Source organism: Nipponia nippon, unplaced genomic scaffold, assembly GCF_047370975.1.
Source record: "Nipponia nippon isolate SJK-2023a ecotype South Korea unplaced genomic scaffold, ASM4737097v1 scaffold_6, whole genome shotgun sequence".
In the NCBI taxonomy this organism is placed as follows: Eukaryota; Metazoa; Chordata; class Aves; order Pelecaniformes; family Threskiornithidae; genus Nipponia; species Nipponia nippon.
Window position 1 is genome coordinate 6810406 of NW_028262380.1, and position 20511 is coordinate 6830916.

Genomic DNA, 20511 nt, shown 5'->3' on the forward strand with positions numbered 1-20511 from the left:
TCTGAAATAGAAGAATTTTATGTAGACCATTCAGTGTTAAAAACCAGAGAATCAAACATCCGTTCAAATTAAAGAGCAGTTTCAAACAGAAGACATTTGATTAAAAGTTTCTTTTAACATTTAGAAATTTAAATACATTTACCTAAAGATGGTTAACCCCCATCTCTATGTTACTATACAATAGCTTAAAGCTACCTTTAAATGCTAGTTCTATGTTAATGTGAAATTCCAGAACTGCATTCTTATCTTTATGTAAATTGGTTATTACATCGGGTGACTCCGTCCTTCCTCCCACCCCAAAATAAATTTTAAAAATTGGAGCTTTACAATGTCTTGAATAATATTTTTCAAATGAGTAATTTGGAATAGTTTCCGACAGTTCTATAGGAGGTATTTTGTACAGTTTGGAGAGCAACTCCATATAAAGTTCTGTTGCAACTGAGCATTCACAGTATGCCACAGTCCATACATATTACTACATATACATATCAGGTTTGTAAACATTGGAAGAATACACAGAACATAGTACCACGACCCTCTGGTACTGCTGAAAGGAAGATGAGGTAACATTCATAGAATCTCAAAGTCCACAGAGGTCCTGACTGAGGAGTTAAAACAGCTGCCGACGCTTCTGTTTCATAGTGTGTGGTTAAGGCTTTCTACTTCACGGTCTGCTAAGGCTGGATTCGTTCGCTCTCAGTATCCCGACTGCATCTTTAACAGCGTGGTATATGACGTTCTTCACCTGGGAGGAGAAGGGAAGGCGTTGCGTTTTCCAAGGAAACAGCAGGGCCAGGGTCAGGCTGGAAGGCCCTGACACACACACCACGCTCGCACGGCTCGCCTGCTTCCCCACACCCCGCGCAGCTCCCCGCTCCGTTTAAACACGCTCCTCTGCACAAGCTTCGCTTAAATCACTAACGCGTGGAAATAAGGTTCAAATTCTAACGGGACAGAAACTGAAACCCTGTAGCTTGAGGAGAGTATTGCAAGCTCAGCTAGAGGGAAAACAAAAGAAATGGAAGACAAACGCTTCAGAAGAATCTCAGGAGAAGCTTCAGAAGGCTTCTTCAAGACTACTAAAAAACTGTAACTATTCAAAATTCAATGGGAATTCCGCGTCAAGATCCAAAGCATTAAAGCCAATCCGATCACGAAAGCAACTTGGGTCGTGTGGACACACCCCTTACGGGTTTGGCGAGGGTTGGTTGTTGGGTTTTGGTGGGTTTTTTGGGAAGTACCAAGAGGGGCGGGGTTCACCTTGAGCACTGGTAGTGTTACCTGCAGTTTATCTTCATGGTTCGTATGCGTATGCGACAGATATCTAAATTCCTGAGTGAGCCAGAAGCAATGTTTGACATGCTCTGGGGATACAAAGTCTTCTGCAACTTTAATACAACTGTACAAATTATGAACCTAGAGAGAACAAAGAAGCGTTAGCCACGTGCTCAACGAGTCTGCCCAAGCGGTCAGGCTGTCCCAGTGCCCTGGCCCTTGCCTGGTGCGGAGCTCCCGCTGGAATGAAAACTACATCTCCTAGAAACTGTACAATAGCCCAGCCTTGAACTCCATACTCTTGATGAAGGCGTTTTCTTAGCGATCGGTCCAAGTACCAACTCTGATCATGAATGGGATCGTGATCTACAGGGTTTTCTTGACCTTGTTCTTCCGCAACCTGGAAAGTCACAAGACAACAGGTATTACAACAGACGCGTCTCACCGGACGGTCAGAGGTACCTGTGGTATTCCGTACGCAGGCATGCCGGATAGCGTGACTCGCACCACGCATTCAGGTGTAAGAGTTACACAGCGAGAGGTCTGGATGCTTATTCAGTCCTTCGTCTGTCAAGGCTTCGTCATTTCTCACGCCCTCTTGCTTCACAGGCGCATTGCAAACGGGGAGATAGGAAAGGCAAGTAAACCCAGTTCACAGTAAGAGGAAAGAGAAGGGTTAAGTGACTGACGTGTGCTCCCAGTGGGAGCCACTGGCACATATGGGATCAATACTCTCACAGACTATAGCCTGTAACTGGGAGAAACGACCGAGTGCAGAATTCAGCTGGTGCCTGCCCTGAGGCCAGCACTAGTCCGTGTGCTCACTGACCAAAACAGGATGCTACCTAGATTTTTGGGAGAAACGAGGCTGGGAGGCACAACAAGCAGTTTAGAAGAGCAATTTGAGGGCTGTGGGGACAGAATTTCTGAAAAAGTTCCAGTGTAAATCCAGTTTGCTGTGGCAATCATTGACATCCAGGACTGTAGCCTGAAAACTCCTTTGGGAGGAGATAAACAGCTTGGTTCTACTCCAAGACAAGCTGCTGCAAGCCTCGCATCTGCAGGTAAGTGTGCTACAAGGGACCAAGAAGAGGTGAGAGACACAGATTTCAAAACTCAAAATGCCAACGCTCATCAAATTGAGTATCGTGTTTTATCAAGATTTGTTCGCTGTTAATGCTAAACAAACCTGCTGTAGCCTCTCTAAGCTTCCGCCCAAGAGAGCAGTCAGGCTGACAAGGCCAACAGTTGTTCAGATCATCCCATTTATCCTTTTAAACATCAACATATGAGCTCTTTCGCTTTTAGAGCACCGAAGAAGTTCCAGAATTAAGACCACCAAGAACTCTGGACCATTTGTGGTGAATTTAAATACTGAAGCAAGCCCTTTTGGATGTAGTATCACATCTCTACTAAACCTTCAACTCCCATGAAAACATCACCCAAAATACCTCATGCTTTTCCCTTAATCCAAACCTCATAAAGGTATGGGGGGGGAGTGGAAAAAAGGGTAGGAAAAGGCAGATAACAAGGAAGAACTTTACGGACCACATATTGCTCTGACATTTCCCAAGAGCATCGCACATGCATGCTTTTAAGAAGGATCTAATTTAAGATTAAACCGTGTTTTTGCTTAAATCTAAACCAGCGATTTTTTTTTGGTTCATCACGTGACATCATTACTTGTGCTGTAAGAAGCGTGGGCAAAAGCAGCGCATCTACACACAGGACAACTTCAAGCTTCAACTCGCTACCCTCCTCAGATCCTACAAGATTCATGGCACACGAGAAGTTTTGTCTCGGATACAACTCAAGTACGTTTGTTTCCAGAACAACTGGGATAGAAAGGAGGAGAAGAGTCCAAGGATACACATCTGCAAGCCTACGCAGACAGAAGATCAGGTTTTTTAAGATATAACGGCTTACCTTTTTAAGGAATTCCCGGATCTTCTCTGTATCTTTAGCAGCGTAAATGTGCCACAGAGCTCCAGGTTTTTCTCGACTTTCAGTAAAACGTTTAATTGTCAGTTCATCAGAATCACCATCTTGTATGGTTTTAAGCACTTCTGGTGAGAGTAAACGTGAGCAGTTACAGTAAAGGACCTTCCCTCCCACCACAGAAAGAGCCCCCCCCAGAACACAAGACAGACTTTACCTTCTTCTTGATCAGCCTGGCCTTTGGGGATACCCACATAAACCATAACGTTGGCTGCATCAGACACATCTAAATGGAGGTTTGTTGTGCCATATTTTCTATCCTCTGGTGTTATTAAGCCTGGGGAAAAAAAAAAAAAAAAAAAAAAAAAAAAGAAAAGTAGCAGGTACATTAGTAAGACAAAAACAAACCTTATGCCACCCTCAGCAGCACTATCTGACAAGACCGGAGAGCTTTTATCAGCAAATGATTCCAGTACGGCGATATACTTTATATCCAGGCCCTTGCCCCATCTCGTTCCTGTCTTCCCAAGTGATCAGTCTCCAGGCTGACACATCAATCCGTATCTATGCCTAGCCTGTATGATATACAAAAGTCTTGTTTAAGTCCTGCTAGAAGAGGGTCTCTATAGCAGTTTAGAATAAAGCATTCTCAGAGACGGTCTCTTTTTCACTCTAAAAGGCAGCTGCTACAGTATTCAGTAGCCATGATCATGCTTAGTTTTAAATGCCTTTTGAGTGACAGCAGATGAACTAGCCATGGAAAGAACTGCTCGAGAAGCGATTAAAAACTAAATGATACAGCCCACGAAGTGTCAGCATAACAAAAGCGATACAGCCAGAAGTAGCAAAACAGCAAATACATGTGGCCAGCTACAGGAAAGAGAGGCTGTGTATGCACATGTGGAGCAAGCTGATTGGAAGACTGGGAATAAATATTGGCTTGAAACCCCCTGGACAAAAAAAAAAACCAAACAAACCAAACACATTTAATAAAATCCTATAATGCTCTGGACATCGTTAATACCTAGATGTGAGCCAAAATTAGGTTCTCAGATCAATGGGATTAATCAAATAGTCTACAACAGCAAGGATTCATTTAATTTACAGTAGATTTTAATTTGAATGCACGGTCAATGTGACCTTTAGAGTGAAAAATTCCTCACCGTACGCGTTGTACATCTTCGGGCCCAAATCTGGTCGCACAAAATAGTTGGGAAGTCGAGAGGCAAGGTTGAGCTTGCCGCCTCTCCTAGTGTATTCTGGCAATGGAATATTTTTCATCAAGTCATCAAACCTAAAGTAACACAGCACAATTTCATGTTAGGAACTGATAAAAAAAAAGCAGACTAAAATAGACTGCTTTCTCCAGTCAAGAAACTGTACCCCTTCCCCCAGGGGGTTTACTGGCTACCACAAAAAGGAACAAAACAAGCAAGACACAGCAATATAGCAGATAAACAAATTTAACTGCTCTGGAGTAATGCTATTTCCTTGTGCAATCATGTCAACTAATATCAAACAGAGTAACTTAAAAAGGTTTGGCAAAAAAAAAAAAAAGGCAATCTTCAACTGAACTTTAGATTTCAAAATGACTCAGGCTTTTAGGAAGCTTCCAGAGTTTAACCAATCACTAGCAATTTTAGGTACTCACTCTACTTGGCAATAAATACGATGAACTACATAATTTAATCATAAAACTTGTTTAGCATTTCCAGCTATGTTGGGCATCTCAGACACAGAATGGTTCACATGTGACCAACTGCTTCTCAAAGCTGAAGCAGGTGTCAAAACCTAACAGTACTCCTACATCCCATTATTTTGGGGGTGTACCACACAAATGAGGCACAGTCTCTTTGGAAATTCATACCGAGAAGGCATCATATCTCTGAAGTCTTCTCCTGGAGGCCAGTCTTTAAGCTTCAACACCATTGGCTCTCCTTCTTCTGTTCTCAGGCGACCTATTGCCAAATATTAACAAGCCTTAGTTTTCAAACTATTAAAAACTCAACAATAAGTTGAGTACAACTGTACAACTCAAAATCCAAAGAATCAAGACAAAGAAATCCCTATCTTAGTTTAAAATCGTTTTCATTCCACAACTATTTATGTCGAACCAAAGACATACAAGTTCATCTGACACCACAGTTGGGTATTACTGCCATGACAACCCTGTTCGACAGGAGATTTCAGACTGGACAAGTAGCCTTTACCAGCTCCCCTGCCCAAGCCCTTCCTACAGTTTAGCTCAGGCAACTGTTTTGGGTTTGAGGCTAGGGCAGCTGATGATAAAGGCAAATCTTTTCAAAGATCAAGTAACAGAAAAGAAAGGTGTAAGTGAGCCTTCCAGCTCCCGCTCTTCTTGCCCCACGTACCAAATTCTGTACATTTACATCACACAAACAGATGAAGTGGAACTCCAGATGCCCTAGCAAGTATTGATTCTCCTGGAAAAAGTCTGTTTTCACCTAGAAGTGAGAACAATGCCAAACCTCATGCTCGCCTCCCCTAAACCCATTTTTAATTCCTTAGGAGCAAAAGGCACCTGACAGTTAAAGGGCAGAACCCAATTACCTTGTGGGCACCAACCCTGCACGTGCTCTTTTATGTTTCACTCAACTGGGCAAAAAGGCTGACAGGTGAACCTACTTGCTAGGAAGATCCCAAACTTTCTCAGACTGCTTCCCCAAAAGACTAAAGGCAGCCAAACGTATTCCTGAAGGAGAGTCCTCCACAGGGCCGACAGTTTCTATCCAGTCCACCATCCCGCAAGCATACGTGGTGAGAATACATTGCAGACACACTGCCCAGGATGAAGAAAAAGCCTGGAACATCTTTTATGCTGCTTAAGGATGACAAATTTGTGCTAGGGCAAGATTATCGCTGCTGAATATTTTACGTATTGGAACAAAAATTCACACTACTTACTTGAAATATCTTCAAATCCATCCCAGAAATCCCCTACGGTAGCTCCAGTGATGATTTCATTGGTCCTGCAGTTAACCAGATCTACTTCCTGCTGGCCAAATTCCTTCCTAAAGGACTCCGGTCTCCAGAGGTCTGCGTTTAATTTGTGATGCACTCCTGACACCATTACAGGCTACGAAGAATAAGAATGTATTCTGAAGAATTATTAAACACCAAAAATTCTAATTCCAAACAGAATAGGGTAGTGCATAAAACATACTGAATATTTGGACACAGGCACTTTGCGAACATTGTATTTTCCAAAATAAATGCTCAGCCTGCCTTACCAGAATTATGCTGTGCATTTGATCAGTCTTTATTTCAAGCTATGAGGCAGCTTTTTATACAGAGCCATAAGTTCAGCAGTGAGTTTAGAAACTGAATTCAAATAGTCAAATATACATCCTTTTATCCGAGGATCTCACAGTGTTCATGCAGTACATTTTATGAAGGTTTAGCATTGCTTATCATTGCGGTAAGTTTGTACCTGCACTTCAATTAAAGGGCGAAGCACATGAACTGAAAATGGAAAAAGCAGAAAAACTTAAACTACCTGTCCCTGCTTCCAGCACTCCCTGAAGACATTCCAGTTACTTTCATTGTTGGGATCTTGAAGACACAGCAAGCGGTTATCACATAACCAGTAGTGAGGCGTATCAAAGCCCATTATTGTAGGCTTTATAGTCAATCCTTGAGGTTTCTTAGGCAAGTCTGTAATGGTTCTATTTTGTACCAGGGAAGCAAAAATGTCATCAAGGATTTTGGGTGTAGTCTTGAGTCCATTGTCTGTCTGATTTAAAAAAAAAAAAAAAGTTGGTGCACTTTTCTGTTGCCATGTCCTGCAGACTTTAAAGAAGATATTTGCTACTTTCAAAATTTTTCACTTGAGCTCAGAATCGCGCAGAGGAACAAAAATCTGCAGAACTTTGCTGTCTAGAAACTCACCATCATTAAATGCCAATGCCATTTCTGACACTTTGTCTATAGCATTCTGGCATAAGAAGTTCTGCTCTGATTTACATTTCAGCAATGCTGCAGAAAACCATGAAATGCAGCACGGAACAGGGCGTGCTTTATATCAAAGAACAGAAATGCAGCTTCATCAAGGAATTCTCAAGGCCAATATTTTACCCCACCATTTTGAAGTCATAGCTGTAAGAGCAAACAAAGCCCAGGAACATCTGAAGCGAACCAGTCTGCAAACGAGGCACGAGATAGATAGTCACCCACCACGGAATGTTTTTCCCTTCATCTGTAAGTTCCTCGACGCTTCTTTTTTGAGCCTAACGAACATGCCAATTAATGCGCTTGCCAGACATTAGCTGAAGTACATTCATCTGCTTTATCGCTTGGTTCCCAATCCCTCACCAAGCAAGACTTGCTGATAGTACCACTAAGCTACTCCTCTAGAAAGCACTAACTGGAGCACTGCACCATAGACGCTGAATTAAGTCCTTTTTCCCAAATGAAGACAGAATTTTACCTACGGTAACAAATGTCTGTGGCAGCTGTTCACAGGTTTAGAACAGTAGTCTAAGCCTGCTATCAACTCAAACCTGTAAAAAAAAATGTTTCATATACCTTTCCTCCAGAAGAGTTCAACAGATTCCGCAAGAAACCTGTGTTATTGTTGCTCACAGGTGTTAATATTGCACTGTTGAATGTCTGCAGGGCTGCAGCAGGCTTAGCTAAACTAGGGAGTGTCTGAAGAGGTTTATTTTCATTCTTTGAAATAGGTACAAGGAGTTTCTCTGAAATGAAGAAAAGAACACATCTGAGAAGGAAGCAGGGATTAATCCTCTGAACCATGAGAAGTATGTGCTTTGGATTTATATGCTTTAGATTTTTTTAAGACAACAAGATACTTCTATATGCATACATGTATGTATGTACATAAATATATATATCTCCTCTCAATGCTTGCAGATGAAATGCTCCCTTCACTTAATTTTATTCAATACTCCAAAGTTTTTAAAAATCACACATTCTAAAATAAACATATTCTCAAATTGAATTTTCAAGAATACTTGCATCAAGGAGATGTTAATCCAGTTTTCAAAAAAGAATATGCTAACCCTGCCAGGTTTTCCTCCAAGTCATTGCCATGGCCCAGTTTTGCAGTACAGGCACTGAACACCCATCCCAGCAGGCAGATTATATTGTTCTCCACGCAAGATATTGCTGGGTTTGATCTACATTCTTCTGACACACAGCCACAAGGGGTTTACTCTTCACTGGTTCTGCACATACCTTTGTTTTCTTTATTCACGTTTCCACTTGTTAGATTTGATAACCAACTTAATGAAGGAGAAGTATTTACTGAAGCAGTTTGTTTACTTCCAATTGCTGCCTTTAGAGGAGGATCGTGTGTAGTGACTTGTGGGCTGACTGCAAAACTGTTATGTTGAAGGCTGGTCCTCTCTCCAGGTACCAAGTTCTGAAAAAACAACGCGAGAACTTGATTAGACACAAAATGCGCTCTACTCAAAGGGAAAGCAAGCAGTAACACGTCCAAATTAATGCTTTTACCAAAAACATGGTTTGGCCCTTCAAAAAATATCTGATCTCCACAAGAGGTCAGCATTGCATCTCAGTATCAGCCAGAGATGACGATCCAGCAGGATTCGGGATCTCCCAGCTTTAGGAGCAGGCAACAGAGCCCATCACCCCTCAAGACAAACACAGAAAGCTAAATTTCCCAGATGCATTTTCTGGGACAGCTTTGAGAACCAAACAGTTTTAATAGCAGTGCTCTCGCGATTCTAGCGATAGCTGATATTCAGACCAGGGCTAAGCTGGAGGTCTAGTTCAGCAGACTAAAACGAATACGTTGTGCTCCTAAACTTTTATCTTAAGAAGGCGGCAACAGCCGACTCACCTGCCAGGTCTAAAATACACCTGCATATGAGTGCAGCACCGGCCTGGCCAGCGCAATCCAGGCACAGGACTACTGTTCCTCTCCTATGCAATTGATGTATCTACTCATTCGGAGATTCTAGGCAACAGACTAACCAGAACTACTGCTTAGGCCTGGGATTCCTGCATGACTGGCTAAATTTCTTATCTCTACCTAAATACTTTCCAGTCAAGAAATTATTCTGCACCTGTGTCTGCCTATTGCTATGTTCTTTATTTCATCTCTTAATGACTGCTGATGCTTGGTAAGGATTCCGAACAGGACATAAGGACAGGCTGAAAAAGCTGGGGTTGTTCAGCCTGGAGAAGAGAAGGCTGCGGGGTGACCTTATTGCAGCCTTTCAGTACTTAAAGGGGGCCTACAAGAAAGGACAGACTTTTTAGCAGGGCCTGTTGTGACAGGAGAAGTGGCAATGGCTTTAAACTAAAAGAGGGTAGATTCAGACTAGATATAAGGAAGAAATTTTTTACAATGAGGATGGTGAAACACTGGAACGGGTTGCCCAGAGCGGTGGTAGATGCCCCATCCCTGGAAACCTTCAAGGTCAGGTTGGACGGGGCTCTGAGCAACCTGATCCAGTTGTAGATGTCCCTGCTCATGGCGGGGGGGTTGGACCAGGGGGCCTTTAAAGGTCCCTTTCCATCCCAAAGCATTCTATGATTCTATAATATAAAACGCTTCAAACTTTAATGAGCTTACCCTCACACAACCAGTGCAGTACCTAATTTTACAGAGAGGTATAAATTTCAATGCAGCTGTTTGTCCAGGGTCACAGAGGAAATCTCAAGAAACAGAAGACTAACTTTTGAATCACGTAATCATCCTCCTCACTTTTAACACTTCACAGTATTTTTCATCTCTTCTATTGATTACCAACACCAAAATCAAGTTCAGTCTGTTTCTTACACTTAAGATAGCACATTTATTCTCAAAATAAGCTTACGAATAAGCATATAACAAAATTAAAATTACTTAATTCAGCTGGTTTCTTGCAAGATGCTGCAAAACTAAGCCATTAGTGTTCTATTTTCAAAAGCAAAAAAATACTACATCCATTTACAAATAAACATATGGTAGGGTTTTGTTTGTTTTTTAATATAATGAGCAGCAAACTTTCTACCAGGATTCCTAGAGAAATCAGTGCTTCTCCATACTGTTCCAGCCCTCACAATTTTATCGATGTTTAGTTCTTTTATGAATTCCAGTGCTCTTCCACCCTACTTATTCTTTTAGATGCTGAATGTATTACATCTCCTAAGGACCTAAGGGATCGCCTACGCTTTGCAACCATTCCCACTAGTCTGTTCTTAAGACTCTTCTCTTAAGGGTTCTCTCAATCTAATCCTAGTTTTGCTCTAAAATATCCTCACTGAGCATTTTTCAAGGATAGGTCACTTACTGAGGCATCAGTGTGTCAAAAGGACACGAGATTTTCCCCAAAACTTAAAAAAGAACCGAATCAGAAAGATGAACGCTGAATACAAATTTTGAACAAAAACCTGTATGGTGGGGTTATCAGCAGTGGTCAGGATTGGCATAGTACAAAGCAAATGACCATTGGCTTCAAATATAGGTAGTGGACTGAAACGAACCTATATTACACAGACATAGTGTGAGACAGTGGCAATACCTGTTTTGAATCCTCCTTTAGAGTTGGCTTCGATAGTGCCTTGAACTGCTTATTTGCACAAGGACAATTTGCCTTTATTCCCCATTTTGTTCTTACGGAGTGAACAATATCACCAACATCATAGAGAGCTGAAGGAAAAGAGTCATTAGTGAGCTCACATGTAATTAGAGCATCCAGCATTCAGTAAGACTTTTTATGAAAGTGTATATGCTATGCAGGTAAACAACAGCACACAAACACAGTTCATCATTAAACAAGAAGTTTTGCTATGCCTTTGTAAAGGTCAAAGATAATAAAATACTACTAAGCACACAGGCTGTTCCAGTCTTTAGACAATAAATAGTAAGCTTTCACTAACTTTATTACTGAAAGAAAAAAAACCCAAAACACCTCACTCAGTACAGTATCAACAGCATACCAAAGACAGCAAAAGCCCACAGCGTTTTTTCATCCCAATCAAATATTTAAAATACCTTTTCCGGGAATTATTTGTGTAGGCATTAGATTCTCTGGTTCGTGTACCTGCCCCTTCACACACTTAAACCAGGAGAAAGTATCCGAGTCATCATCTGTAGAACAAAACCATTAAGTTGTTTTGTTAGTGCATCTTTCATCCTCCTCTGGAAAGCTACGTATTTTACTATTATTGATATACCAAACCACAGGCTTACAACACGTTCTTTTTGTTGGGAAAGCTTATTGTCTTATTGTTTAAGGTTGTTATTGACTTCCAAATACAGGTTTGCTTTCCCCACTCCCGCTTTGTTTAAAGCAGCAATACGCGTTCTCACCTTCATGTAAGCTTTTTTTCTTCATCCTGTAACAATCCACACACACGCCGAAGCCGCACTTCGAGCAGACCCAATGAAGGTTGAAGATTGTGGTGTCACAGACATCACACATTTCTCGAACTCCACGAACTGCACGCTTCCAGGCTACCTGTCCTGTGGTAATTGACAGATTAGTGCAAGTGTTAGTTTAAACAAAACAAAGTATTTGCATGTTAAATATAGCTACATTAAAATACTTTAGTGATATAAGACTCAGACTTGGTTTTGTATTGGAACTCCAAAACAAAGCCTTTGCTGTTACAGATTCGGAAAAGCAGGTCCAGAACAGAGTCTAAGCAACCAAGAGCATTTTGCTTTCTCCTGTGCAGCGCCAGCTACATCTCTTACTCCTGACATGTATTTGCCCAAGCTAACATGCACACTGCTGACGCTCTCCTAAGTGGAAATTCCACAGCCACCCTAGAAAAAATTAAATAACTACTAGCAAGCTAAGCTTAATGTCTAGCTTGCCACAACCAGCTTGTCCTTGTCATCTATTCAATAGCATAGTGGGCAAGTAGTTCTTTTCCTTTTAGTAGGTGCTTCTGCACGTTTATAGGTGTGCATCAGACCTTCTCAGAATGATCACCTGCTCAGTTGTTCTCTGAAGAACCAGCTGCTACTGTTCAGGTTTCTTACATACTCATTACATGCCACCTTTCCTCACCCCAGGTCACTTTACTTCACTAAAACCATCCCAAACGTGGACAGTATCTTCCAAAACCGCAAGCCTTTCCAGGGCTGCCTTATGTACAGATTAGTTACGACTGATCGTGATTTCATTACATTGCCAGCTAGAAAACTAGACGGGACAAAAAGCACACATCTGCCTCCTCCTACCTCCTTCCACACTTGTAACTTCTCTGAAACTTTTCTGCCCACAACATTTCTTAATTTTAAAAGCAAGATATGAGAGACCATGTCCTAACGTATGCTAAAAAAACACACCAGGATCCAAGACATCTGTTGCTTTTCTTCTGTATAATGCCCATTAACTATGTATGGAACAAAACTAGAATAGCTTGGCACAATTTGTTCTCAAGTAGGAGGTAAAAATTTTTCGATTACTTGCTTCAAAATTCTTCCAGGAGACAGAGGTCTAAATATCACTAGTTCCATTCTTCTCTGCCTTTTAAAAACATGCACTATATTTACCATTTTCTAGGCCAATCCTCCAATTTCCCCAAAACAGGACGAAGGGGGTTTTTCTTATCTTTTGCATGTCATTTCGTATTTCAGTTTTCTGAATTTTGTCCTTTTCTACTCCTCCTATTCTTTTGTTTCCTCTCTGTAGCTTGATCCCCCCTCTTCCTTCTGTAGGTTTCCTTTTGGCATCTGGTAGCCAAGGAGCGATGTGACCTAACAAGCTGTTCTTTCTACACTGGTCAATCTTTTACTACACAGGGATAATTTCACTTGTGCTTTTCTACTAATCCTTTAAGGAACTCTCCTTAAGGAAGCTCTCCTAAATAATTTTGTCCCTCACACTTGTTTGCCTTGTGGCTCTACCTACCAGTCTGGTAACTCACTGGTAAAAAAGAAAAGGGCTGACCCTGAGACATACTGTGCAGTGCAAAAATATTCAAACATAAATGATCCCCTAAAAAGTAGTATCTGAACTAAATATTTTGACATTTTGGAAAAGGTCAGTTTGTTAGAGACAGAATTTTTATGAAAAAGTATCATTTCAGCTGAACTCTGCCAAGAAAAGTTTACCGTAACTTTAAATCATGGTGGCAGAAGAATCTACCTTTTTCTTGTGCCAACTGAGTGAGCACTCTTTCACTGAACTGTTCAAAGAAGAATGAGTATCTAGACTGTAAATTACTTCTTTCCTACCCAGGGCATTAAAAATATCCTCCATTTTAAGGAAATTGAGTTCCCTTACTCTCACCAGCCAGGGCAATAAACAATCAAAGAGGAATTCATGACATTTTGCTCCTTTCAACCCACTTCCAGAACTCACATGTGTCTCTTTTTGTAAGCAGAGGATGTTTCTGGTAGGTGTGCTAACAGATGCATCCTTTGTTATTAAGAAATACCAGACCTCCCCTTTGTTTCATGAATTCCACCCAAAATGTCATGCTTCTGAAAGTGTTTCAGTGTTCCAGTCTGTACCTCTCACTCCAGCTATTGATACTTTGGCTCCATAGGCCTGAATATGTTCCAGTTCAAGCGAAGAGCAGAGCTTGCTGATTCCCAGTAGTCCAGGGTAAGACCCCACAGCAAGCATTTCTGAAATATCTCAAGTCTTCCCTCCCATTTTGAAGGGCATTCAAGCCTGTTCATTTTTTCCTTCTATTCAAAACCTTGGAGTGACTGGTAAACTGATATTTATATAATACCAATACTACCCAAATGCAGTCTTCTAAACTGTACTGGATCTCAGTCATGTAGTTATAATCCAAAAAACAAACATGGTTTCAAGAGTCATTCTACTCTGAGAAGTGACTATGCAAGATCAGAACCTTCCCCACCTGTCCGCTCATGTTTGTTCCAAAAAGGTTCTGATGTGGCCAAAAACCTGTGTGCGAGGATGCAAGGGTTGCCCTCTCAGCACTGATGAAGCTCTACAGTCAGTTACCCCATCAATAGCACCTCTGGTCCCTTCCCAGTAGGGCTGTGCACAGAATCACTTGAAAACAGTCCTACTGGAAAGTTTCAGGTGGAAGAAAAAAAAGATTTCTTTACTGACTTGACAGGCTGCATTAGGTCCATTATGCAAGAACAAAATAGGACTAAAGCAATCCAACAAAAACTGTGCAGTCAAAATGAAAGTTTTATTTCGTTTACCTGCTAAGAATAGATTGCTATCAGCTGCCTGCTGTTTTATTTATATATTTTTCTTTACACTTTGTTTCATAACAGAATTACACTCTCTGCAACAGGAAAAGTAATTTGATAAATTGAGAGAAGTCTTCTGATATAAAGGAGGGTAGATTTACCTTTTCCTTTCCCCCTGCCTGTGAGCAAAGCTGTTGACACCAGTTCACACTGGATCTTAACCATTACCTCTTTCTGAGAGGAGGGGGAAACACTGAAGTCTTATATGGCATTTCCAAATGCATGCAATATATTTTCACACAGGTCAGAAGCTTAAAGTTTCACATAAAGTTATTAAAATACAAGTTATTTTAATACAAATTGATCTTACTGTGTGGCTCGATCGTAGACATAACTTCCTTTTCAGATATCACTAGCTGACAAAAGTGATCTCCAATGTTGGCTAAGATATACTTCGCTGTGTCAAGATCTAGACCCACAACATTTTTTGATAAAGGTAGCCATAAACTAATAGCCTCAGGGTCATATTTATTTGGAGTTAAGAAGCCTTCCTCACGCAGTATTCCATGCTTATTGAACTGCAACCTGTGAAAAGAGGGGTAAAAGCAGAAAAATCCATCATCTCAAATGTTTTAGTAATTTACATTCATTCCAATGAGTCAATGCCTGAACTGTGAACATGTATACTGTATGTCAATGAACTTAATGGTTGCAACAGACATGGGTAAACATACTTGTCATTAGCATTAAGCATGCTTAATGTACTGCTTGTTTAAAAAAACCCCAAACCTCAAGACATCATTTTTTTTGTAGTAAGGCAGATTTCCTAAAGTTGTTTTATTCACAAAACCAAATCAGGTTCACATAATTTTTAAAATGCATTGGCATTAAGGATCACATCTAGAGGAGGTAACAGTAAGAATTTAATCTAGAACTACGTACAACTCACAAGAAACATTAGAACACCTTAAAAATACAATATATTTCAGTTACAATTAATTTGGAAGTAGCTGCCAAAAAAAATCCAGCACAATTTGAGTAAGATATTCTTGAGTGATTCTGAGTAGGTGGAAAGAGAGAGATCTGTATTATTAGTAGTTTATTAAATAGAAAATATCAAGAGTTCTGCTCATGTTGTCAGGAACTTTTTTACTGAATGCTGTAGAGGGAAGTTGACTTCTGATAACAATATGTGCTCCCCATAGTGTTAAGTGTGGCAAGAAAACACGTGCTGGCAACTGATATCACCAGACAAATGCCATCTTCAGACTTCACAGATTTCACATTCAATAAAAAGAGACAGTTCCATCAGTTTCAGGTTCTAAACTGAAGAATTCAACTGCTTTGAACTGCACTGCAAGTCTGGATTTTACCCTGAGAAGATGAGTTAGCATAGTCTGTTGTTACTCTGGTCTCACATGTTTTTTGAACGTTTCAATTAATGTCGGATTATCCCAAGATTTACTACAGTAAAATCTCTGATCCAAGGTTAAATAACAGATTAGCAACACATCTTCATTTTCTTTTTTAAACCTCTAGCTACAAAACATGCAAGGGGGATGGTGTTGCAGTGGAAGAATAAACTTCAAGAAACAAAAGAAAGAGTGGAAAAGTATTTTTTTCCATGATCTTTGCAACCCTTCTACTTTCAGTTCTCTCTCTTGAGAAGTTCTTCAGATCTATAGCTTCTTTTTATTCTACCTAGAGACTCAAAACAAAGTAATTCCTCTGAAAATCAAAAGGAAAACTGAGAATAAGTAAGCTTCCCATCTCACTTGTGATAACAGTATTTTTGCTTTTCCTCTCTAACATCACAAGCATTACCTTCTTCCCATAAAACACAGTCCATGCCTCAAAGTTCAAATGGGTGGGGAGGGGAAATAAAAAGAAGCATGCAACAACATCTGGACATGAGATCAAATAGTTCATGGAAATAATTTACAGAACTTGAAAACAAGGGAAAGGACATGTTAAAAAACAGCCAGACACTGCAGTTTGACAACATCCACCCTGGGCTTACAGATTGGCTTCAAGTAACAGTTTAACACTCTTTTTGAAAGGATTCCTTAGGTGTCTTAAGAGATAAAACATCAAAAGACCTTGACTGTTCAACCCAAGAATCAGGCTCTGGGGGTTGTGGGTGGGGTATAACGGATTTGAAGCTGCAGATCAGGTTTGGAAAAGCAACCACCACTCCACAGTCACCAGGTTCTCCTTAAAAGTTGCCTTGGTGACCCTCCCCATCTGCCCTTCTGAAACCCAGCGAGCATACCAATTAAATATTTCTATGGCAAGCTTAAAGAAGTGGTACGAACTCTCAAGTATAAAACAGAACAAAAAGAATGGAGCAACACAATGTAAATTATTGTTTTGCCCATCACTATTCCGTGACTCCAGCAGAAAGCCCCTGGCCACTTACTGCAACTCTTCCACAGCTGTGGATAGGTGTCTAACATTTCACGTGTCCATCCACTAAACTTCAGGAGATGCACATGGAATCTACCCTCTCACTAGTATCTCCAGTACTACTGAGCTGTAGCACTCAAACTAAACTCATGTTATCCCATTGGCACTCAGCCCAGAATAGCAAAATAAAGAGCTCAAAGTCCTGCCAAAATATTTTCTACTCAAATGGAGCAGTTAAAAAAAATCTCTAAGGGCTAAAAAACACAGGCAACCTCTCATTAGTTAGGTATATTAGCCTTATCACTTAACAGCCACACACTGACATCTAGCAGTTTTGAACCAGAGACCTAAATGAGACCACTTTGACCAAATAACTCTTTTTTCATCTGTCCTGGGAGATGAAGAAGATCCATGTTATAGCTAACAGTGAGCACTCAACAGCCCCCTTTTCAGAAAAGAAAAAAGGTCATATACCCAACTCAGACGCGGATCATGTTATTCACATTTAAAGTATATCAAGGTCTATTAGAGTCAAAATTGTTCTTACCTTCTAAAGTGAAAGAATCGACAAAAGACGGTGGAGTCTCTTTGCTCTTTGTTCTTCCGATAACTGTCCAAACGGCATTCCCTGCATTTATGCAAGTGAGGTGCGATATTATTGCAGGAACCATCCTGTACAAATGCTTCTCCACTTTGCTGCAGCTTCTTCACTTTAGAAGCATCTGCTAAAATTGACTTGCGAACAATTACTGCAGGGAAGAGTAGCGTAGATTAGACAAGCTTTGGTTTCTCATACAAAGGTGCAAGCAAGTGTATTTTAGTGAAAGATCCATGTCAACTCTTCCTATAAGTTTCACATTACATTGAAACAAAGTTACGCTAAAATACTTGCAGTTGGCAGAAAACTTTTTGGGTCAGCAGAAATTTTCTCAAGCTACAGTTCTGCTGGAGCCATAGTCTGTGGACCCACGTTTAACAGCTCCTTTCGCTCCTCCACAGAGGAATATTTTGAAAGACTGTCTGCTTTTAGTGAAAGTTCTTCAGCCATCAGGGCTGGAGTACCTGAGCACCGAGCAGACCAGGGCATGAAGCGACCACGCTTCACAAGTAACGAAGGCAGAAGTACAACCTGGCCATTTCTTAGTCCTGTTTTCACCCCTCACGATGCAACAGCTTTCAGCATCTTACTATAACAGATGCCAAACATCTCTCTTCCTCCCACACTGTGGGGGAGGCCTAGCAGGGCACAACAGTGAGTGCTTGGCTGGCTGTGTACCCGTGTTAATTATGGAATAGCTCATGGTAATCCAAGATCAAGCAACATGAGACTGGAAAGAGGTGGGTGTGTAGGGAGATTCCCAGAGCCCTGAATGATCAGCTGTGCCACCTGATGCGCAGCACAGCACATAACACCAGGAGTCCAGCTCCTTAAACAACTACAGCCTTTCCCATTCTGTCCCATGTGGAAAACTTTGAGAGCTCACAAAGTGGAACTGGGCCACAGAAGACAGAAACAACATGCTTTGTTTTGGGGTTGGGTGGGTTTTGATTTTTTGGGGGGGGGGTTGGTTAGGTTTTTTGTTTGTTTTTTTTTGTTTCAGAACAGTTATTAAATGAAAGCCCCTCTTGAACAAAGCTTTGAGAACAACTTCCATCTCTCACCATGCTTACAAAATTTAGGACCATTGCTAAAAAAAAAGCAGTCTCATTATGCCATCAGCATTTGCATTCCAAACAGAACCTCAGTTTTGTAACCCGTTTTGCCATTCTGTTCTTGCATGAGTTTTGTAATAACTTATTTCCAGAAATTAATGATTAGGCCTTTTCTTTTATCAGGAAAGGACATCCTTCCCAAGTTTATTGCATTCCCCTCGTAAAAGAACCCACAAATGACTCAAATTCCAGATTCACTCACACAATTTAAATTACTAATTTTGTGTACGTTACAAAGGACCTACACGTATGTAGTTATACAGAAAATACAAGGACTTTTAAGTGACAAAGTTTTAAAAATACTTACTATTATCCTGGATCTTGGCACTTCCAGTCCAAAAGCTTTCATTTTCATTTCTGTCATAAAGAATCTCATTTGAATTTCTTCTAATAAAAAATTCCATGTCCATAAATTCATCAATCTTGTTTCCTTTGTGGCTGTTCTGGCTATTGCAATTGCTTTGTGATTTAACTCCAGACTCAGTAAAAGAGAGAAGATGAGCATCTGAGGTTGAGGGTCTACAATCTAAAGTCCGCTGCAGTTCAACAGTGCTACTGACTCTGGGTATTGCTATGGAAGAGTTAAGATGTTGCAACTGTTTTACAGAAATGCACTCTTTTGGAAAGTTTGTTGTGGGCTTCATAAGAGGTTCATTTGTATTTTTCAGGTTGGTTCCTTTTTCATTAGCTGAACCAGTCAAAGATGAAGATCTTGAGGTTGTCAAAGAGGTATATTTACCGTTTTGATCATTAAGATTTTGCGTTTGTTCTTTAGATATAAACCCCACTTTAGGAAAGGCCATCAGATCTTCCTTCAATGGTTTAATTCCAGTATTAAGACAAGAAGGATGAGTTTCCGGTAAGCTTCGTCTACATGTGCTGAAACACACGACATGCAATAGTTAGACAAAGAAAACGGAGTCAAATGAATCACGGCATCAGCTGCTCATCCAGTCACATTTAAAGCTTGAAAGAAGAAATTTAATCATGTACTTTGAATTCTGATATTCCAATGTTTTAGATTTTGTATGAGGTTAGATAGGCTTGTGGTTTTGGGGGGGGGGGGTGTTGTTTTTTGTGGGAGTTTTTTGTTTTGGTTTGGTGTTTGTGGGGTTTTTTTGTTTTGATTTTTTTTTCAGAGTTGGACAGAATGATAAAGCCGTATGCACATGTAGGCACATACAGATTTTGATACTGTAGCTACTCCACTACCTTCTCTCACAATTAAACAGTTACTTTCTCATTTTCTCCATGCAACAGCTGTGCAATCAAATGCATTTCACTTGCATGTCTGTGTGAGAAGCTTCTAATGCTCAAGGAACTTCTGGCTGGCACTACAAGTCAATTGTTGGAGGCAGTAAAACCGCTCCCACACAAAAAGCTTTAATGAAAAAAGTAGTCTTTTCTACATATATCTTGTGAGATACACACACAAAACTAAGTGGAAAAAAAAAACCTATGCCAGTTATTTTAAAGCTAAAACACAAAATTTGGGTTTTCCTGTCACACTATTTCTACCATGTATGTTCATTTTTGTGACAGAATTGAGGCCACAAGCACAATATGCTAACCTTCAAATTATGCAAGTTAGGAAGGAGCTGTGATTACAGTCAGGAAAACAGTAGCATGGTACAATAGAGTTCCCATACTTGCTATGGTCAGAGAATTGAATAAAACACACCCTCTTCATCTTAGGTCCCTGCCTGCCCTTCCTCCTGTCACAGCTGATGGAGAAGTTTATATTTTTGAGGCATTTATCTGATTGAAAAAATGCGTTGACAACATGACTTCTAGAGCTACAGTTATAATCGGAATGCAGTATCAGCTCAAATTTGTTCAAGGAAAGTTTGGAGTGGAAAACTCTGTACTGGAAGGTTTTACACCCAGGTGGACATTTTCTAGCCTCCTACAGAGGCTAGAAGTTTAAAGCCACTGGTGTTCAACAGAAATATAATTGAGGACCTGTACTTCATCTGCAAGAAGCTAGTGTAGGACACCTGCCTGAGTGTGTCCTCTTTTTCTTGCAGGCAGGGGAGGAATGCGTTTGACAAAAA

General features: G+C 40.5%; 1 protein-coding gene across 3 annotated transcripts in view; it reads right to left on the reverse strand.

Moving 5' to 3' along the window:
* Positions 1–20511, reverse strand: part of KDM3A (lysine demethylase 3A) — a 33362-nt gene continuing 12851 nt past the window's right edge. For all 3 annotated transcript variants that reach the window (XM_087736146.1, XM_087736147.1, XM_009471692.2), the window contains 17 exons: positions 18765–19336; positions 17292–17493; positions 14709–14923; positions 11516–11668; positions 11198–11293; positions 10725–10852; positions 8428–8614; positions 7759–7928; positions 6731–6967; positions 6139–6310; positions 5081–5171; positions 4377–4507; positions 3431–3550; positions 3202–3341; positions 1499–1675; positions 1282–1416; positions 1–745 (listed from right to left, as the gene is read on the reverse strand). In XM_087736146.1, the coding sequence (XP_087592272.1) occupies positions 665–745; positions 1282–1416; positions 1499–1675; positions 3202–3341; positions 3431–3550; positions 4377–4507; positions 5081–5171; positions 6139–6310; positions 6731–6967; positions 7759–7928; positions 8428–8614; positions 10725–10852; positions 11198–11293; positions 11516–11668; positions 14709–14923; positions 17292–17493; positions 18765–19336 (3007 nt within the window). In that variant the 3' untranslated portion in view covers positions 1–664. The remainder of the gene's footprint in view (positions 746–1281; positions 1417–1498; positions 1676–3201; positions 3342–3430; positions 3551–4376; positions 4508–5080; positions 5172–6138; positions 6311–6730; positions 6968–7758; positions 7929–8427; positions 8615–10724; positions 10853–11197; positions 11294–11515; positions 11669–14708; positions 14924–17291; positions 17494–18764; positions 19337–20511) is intronic.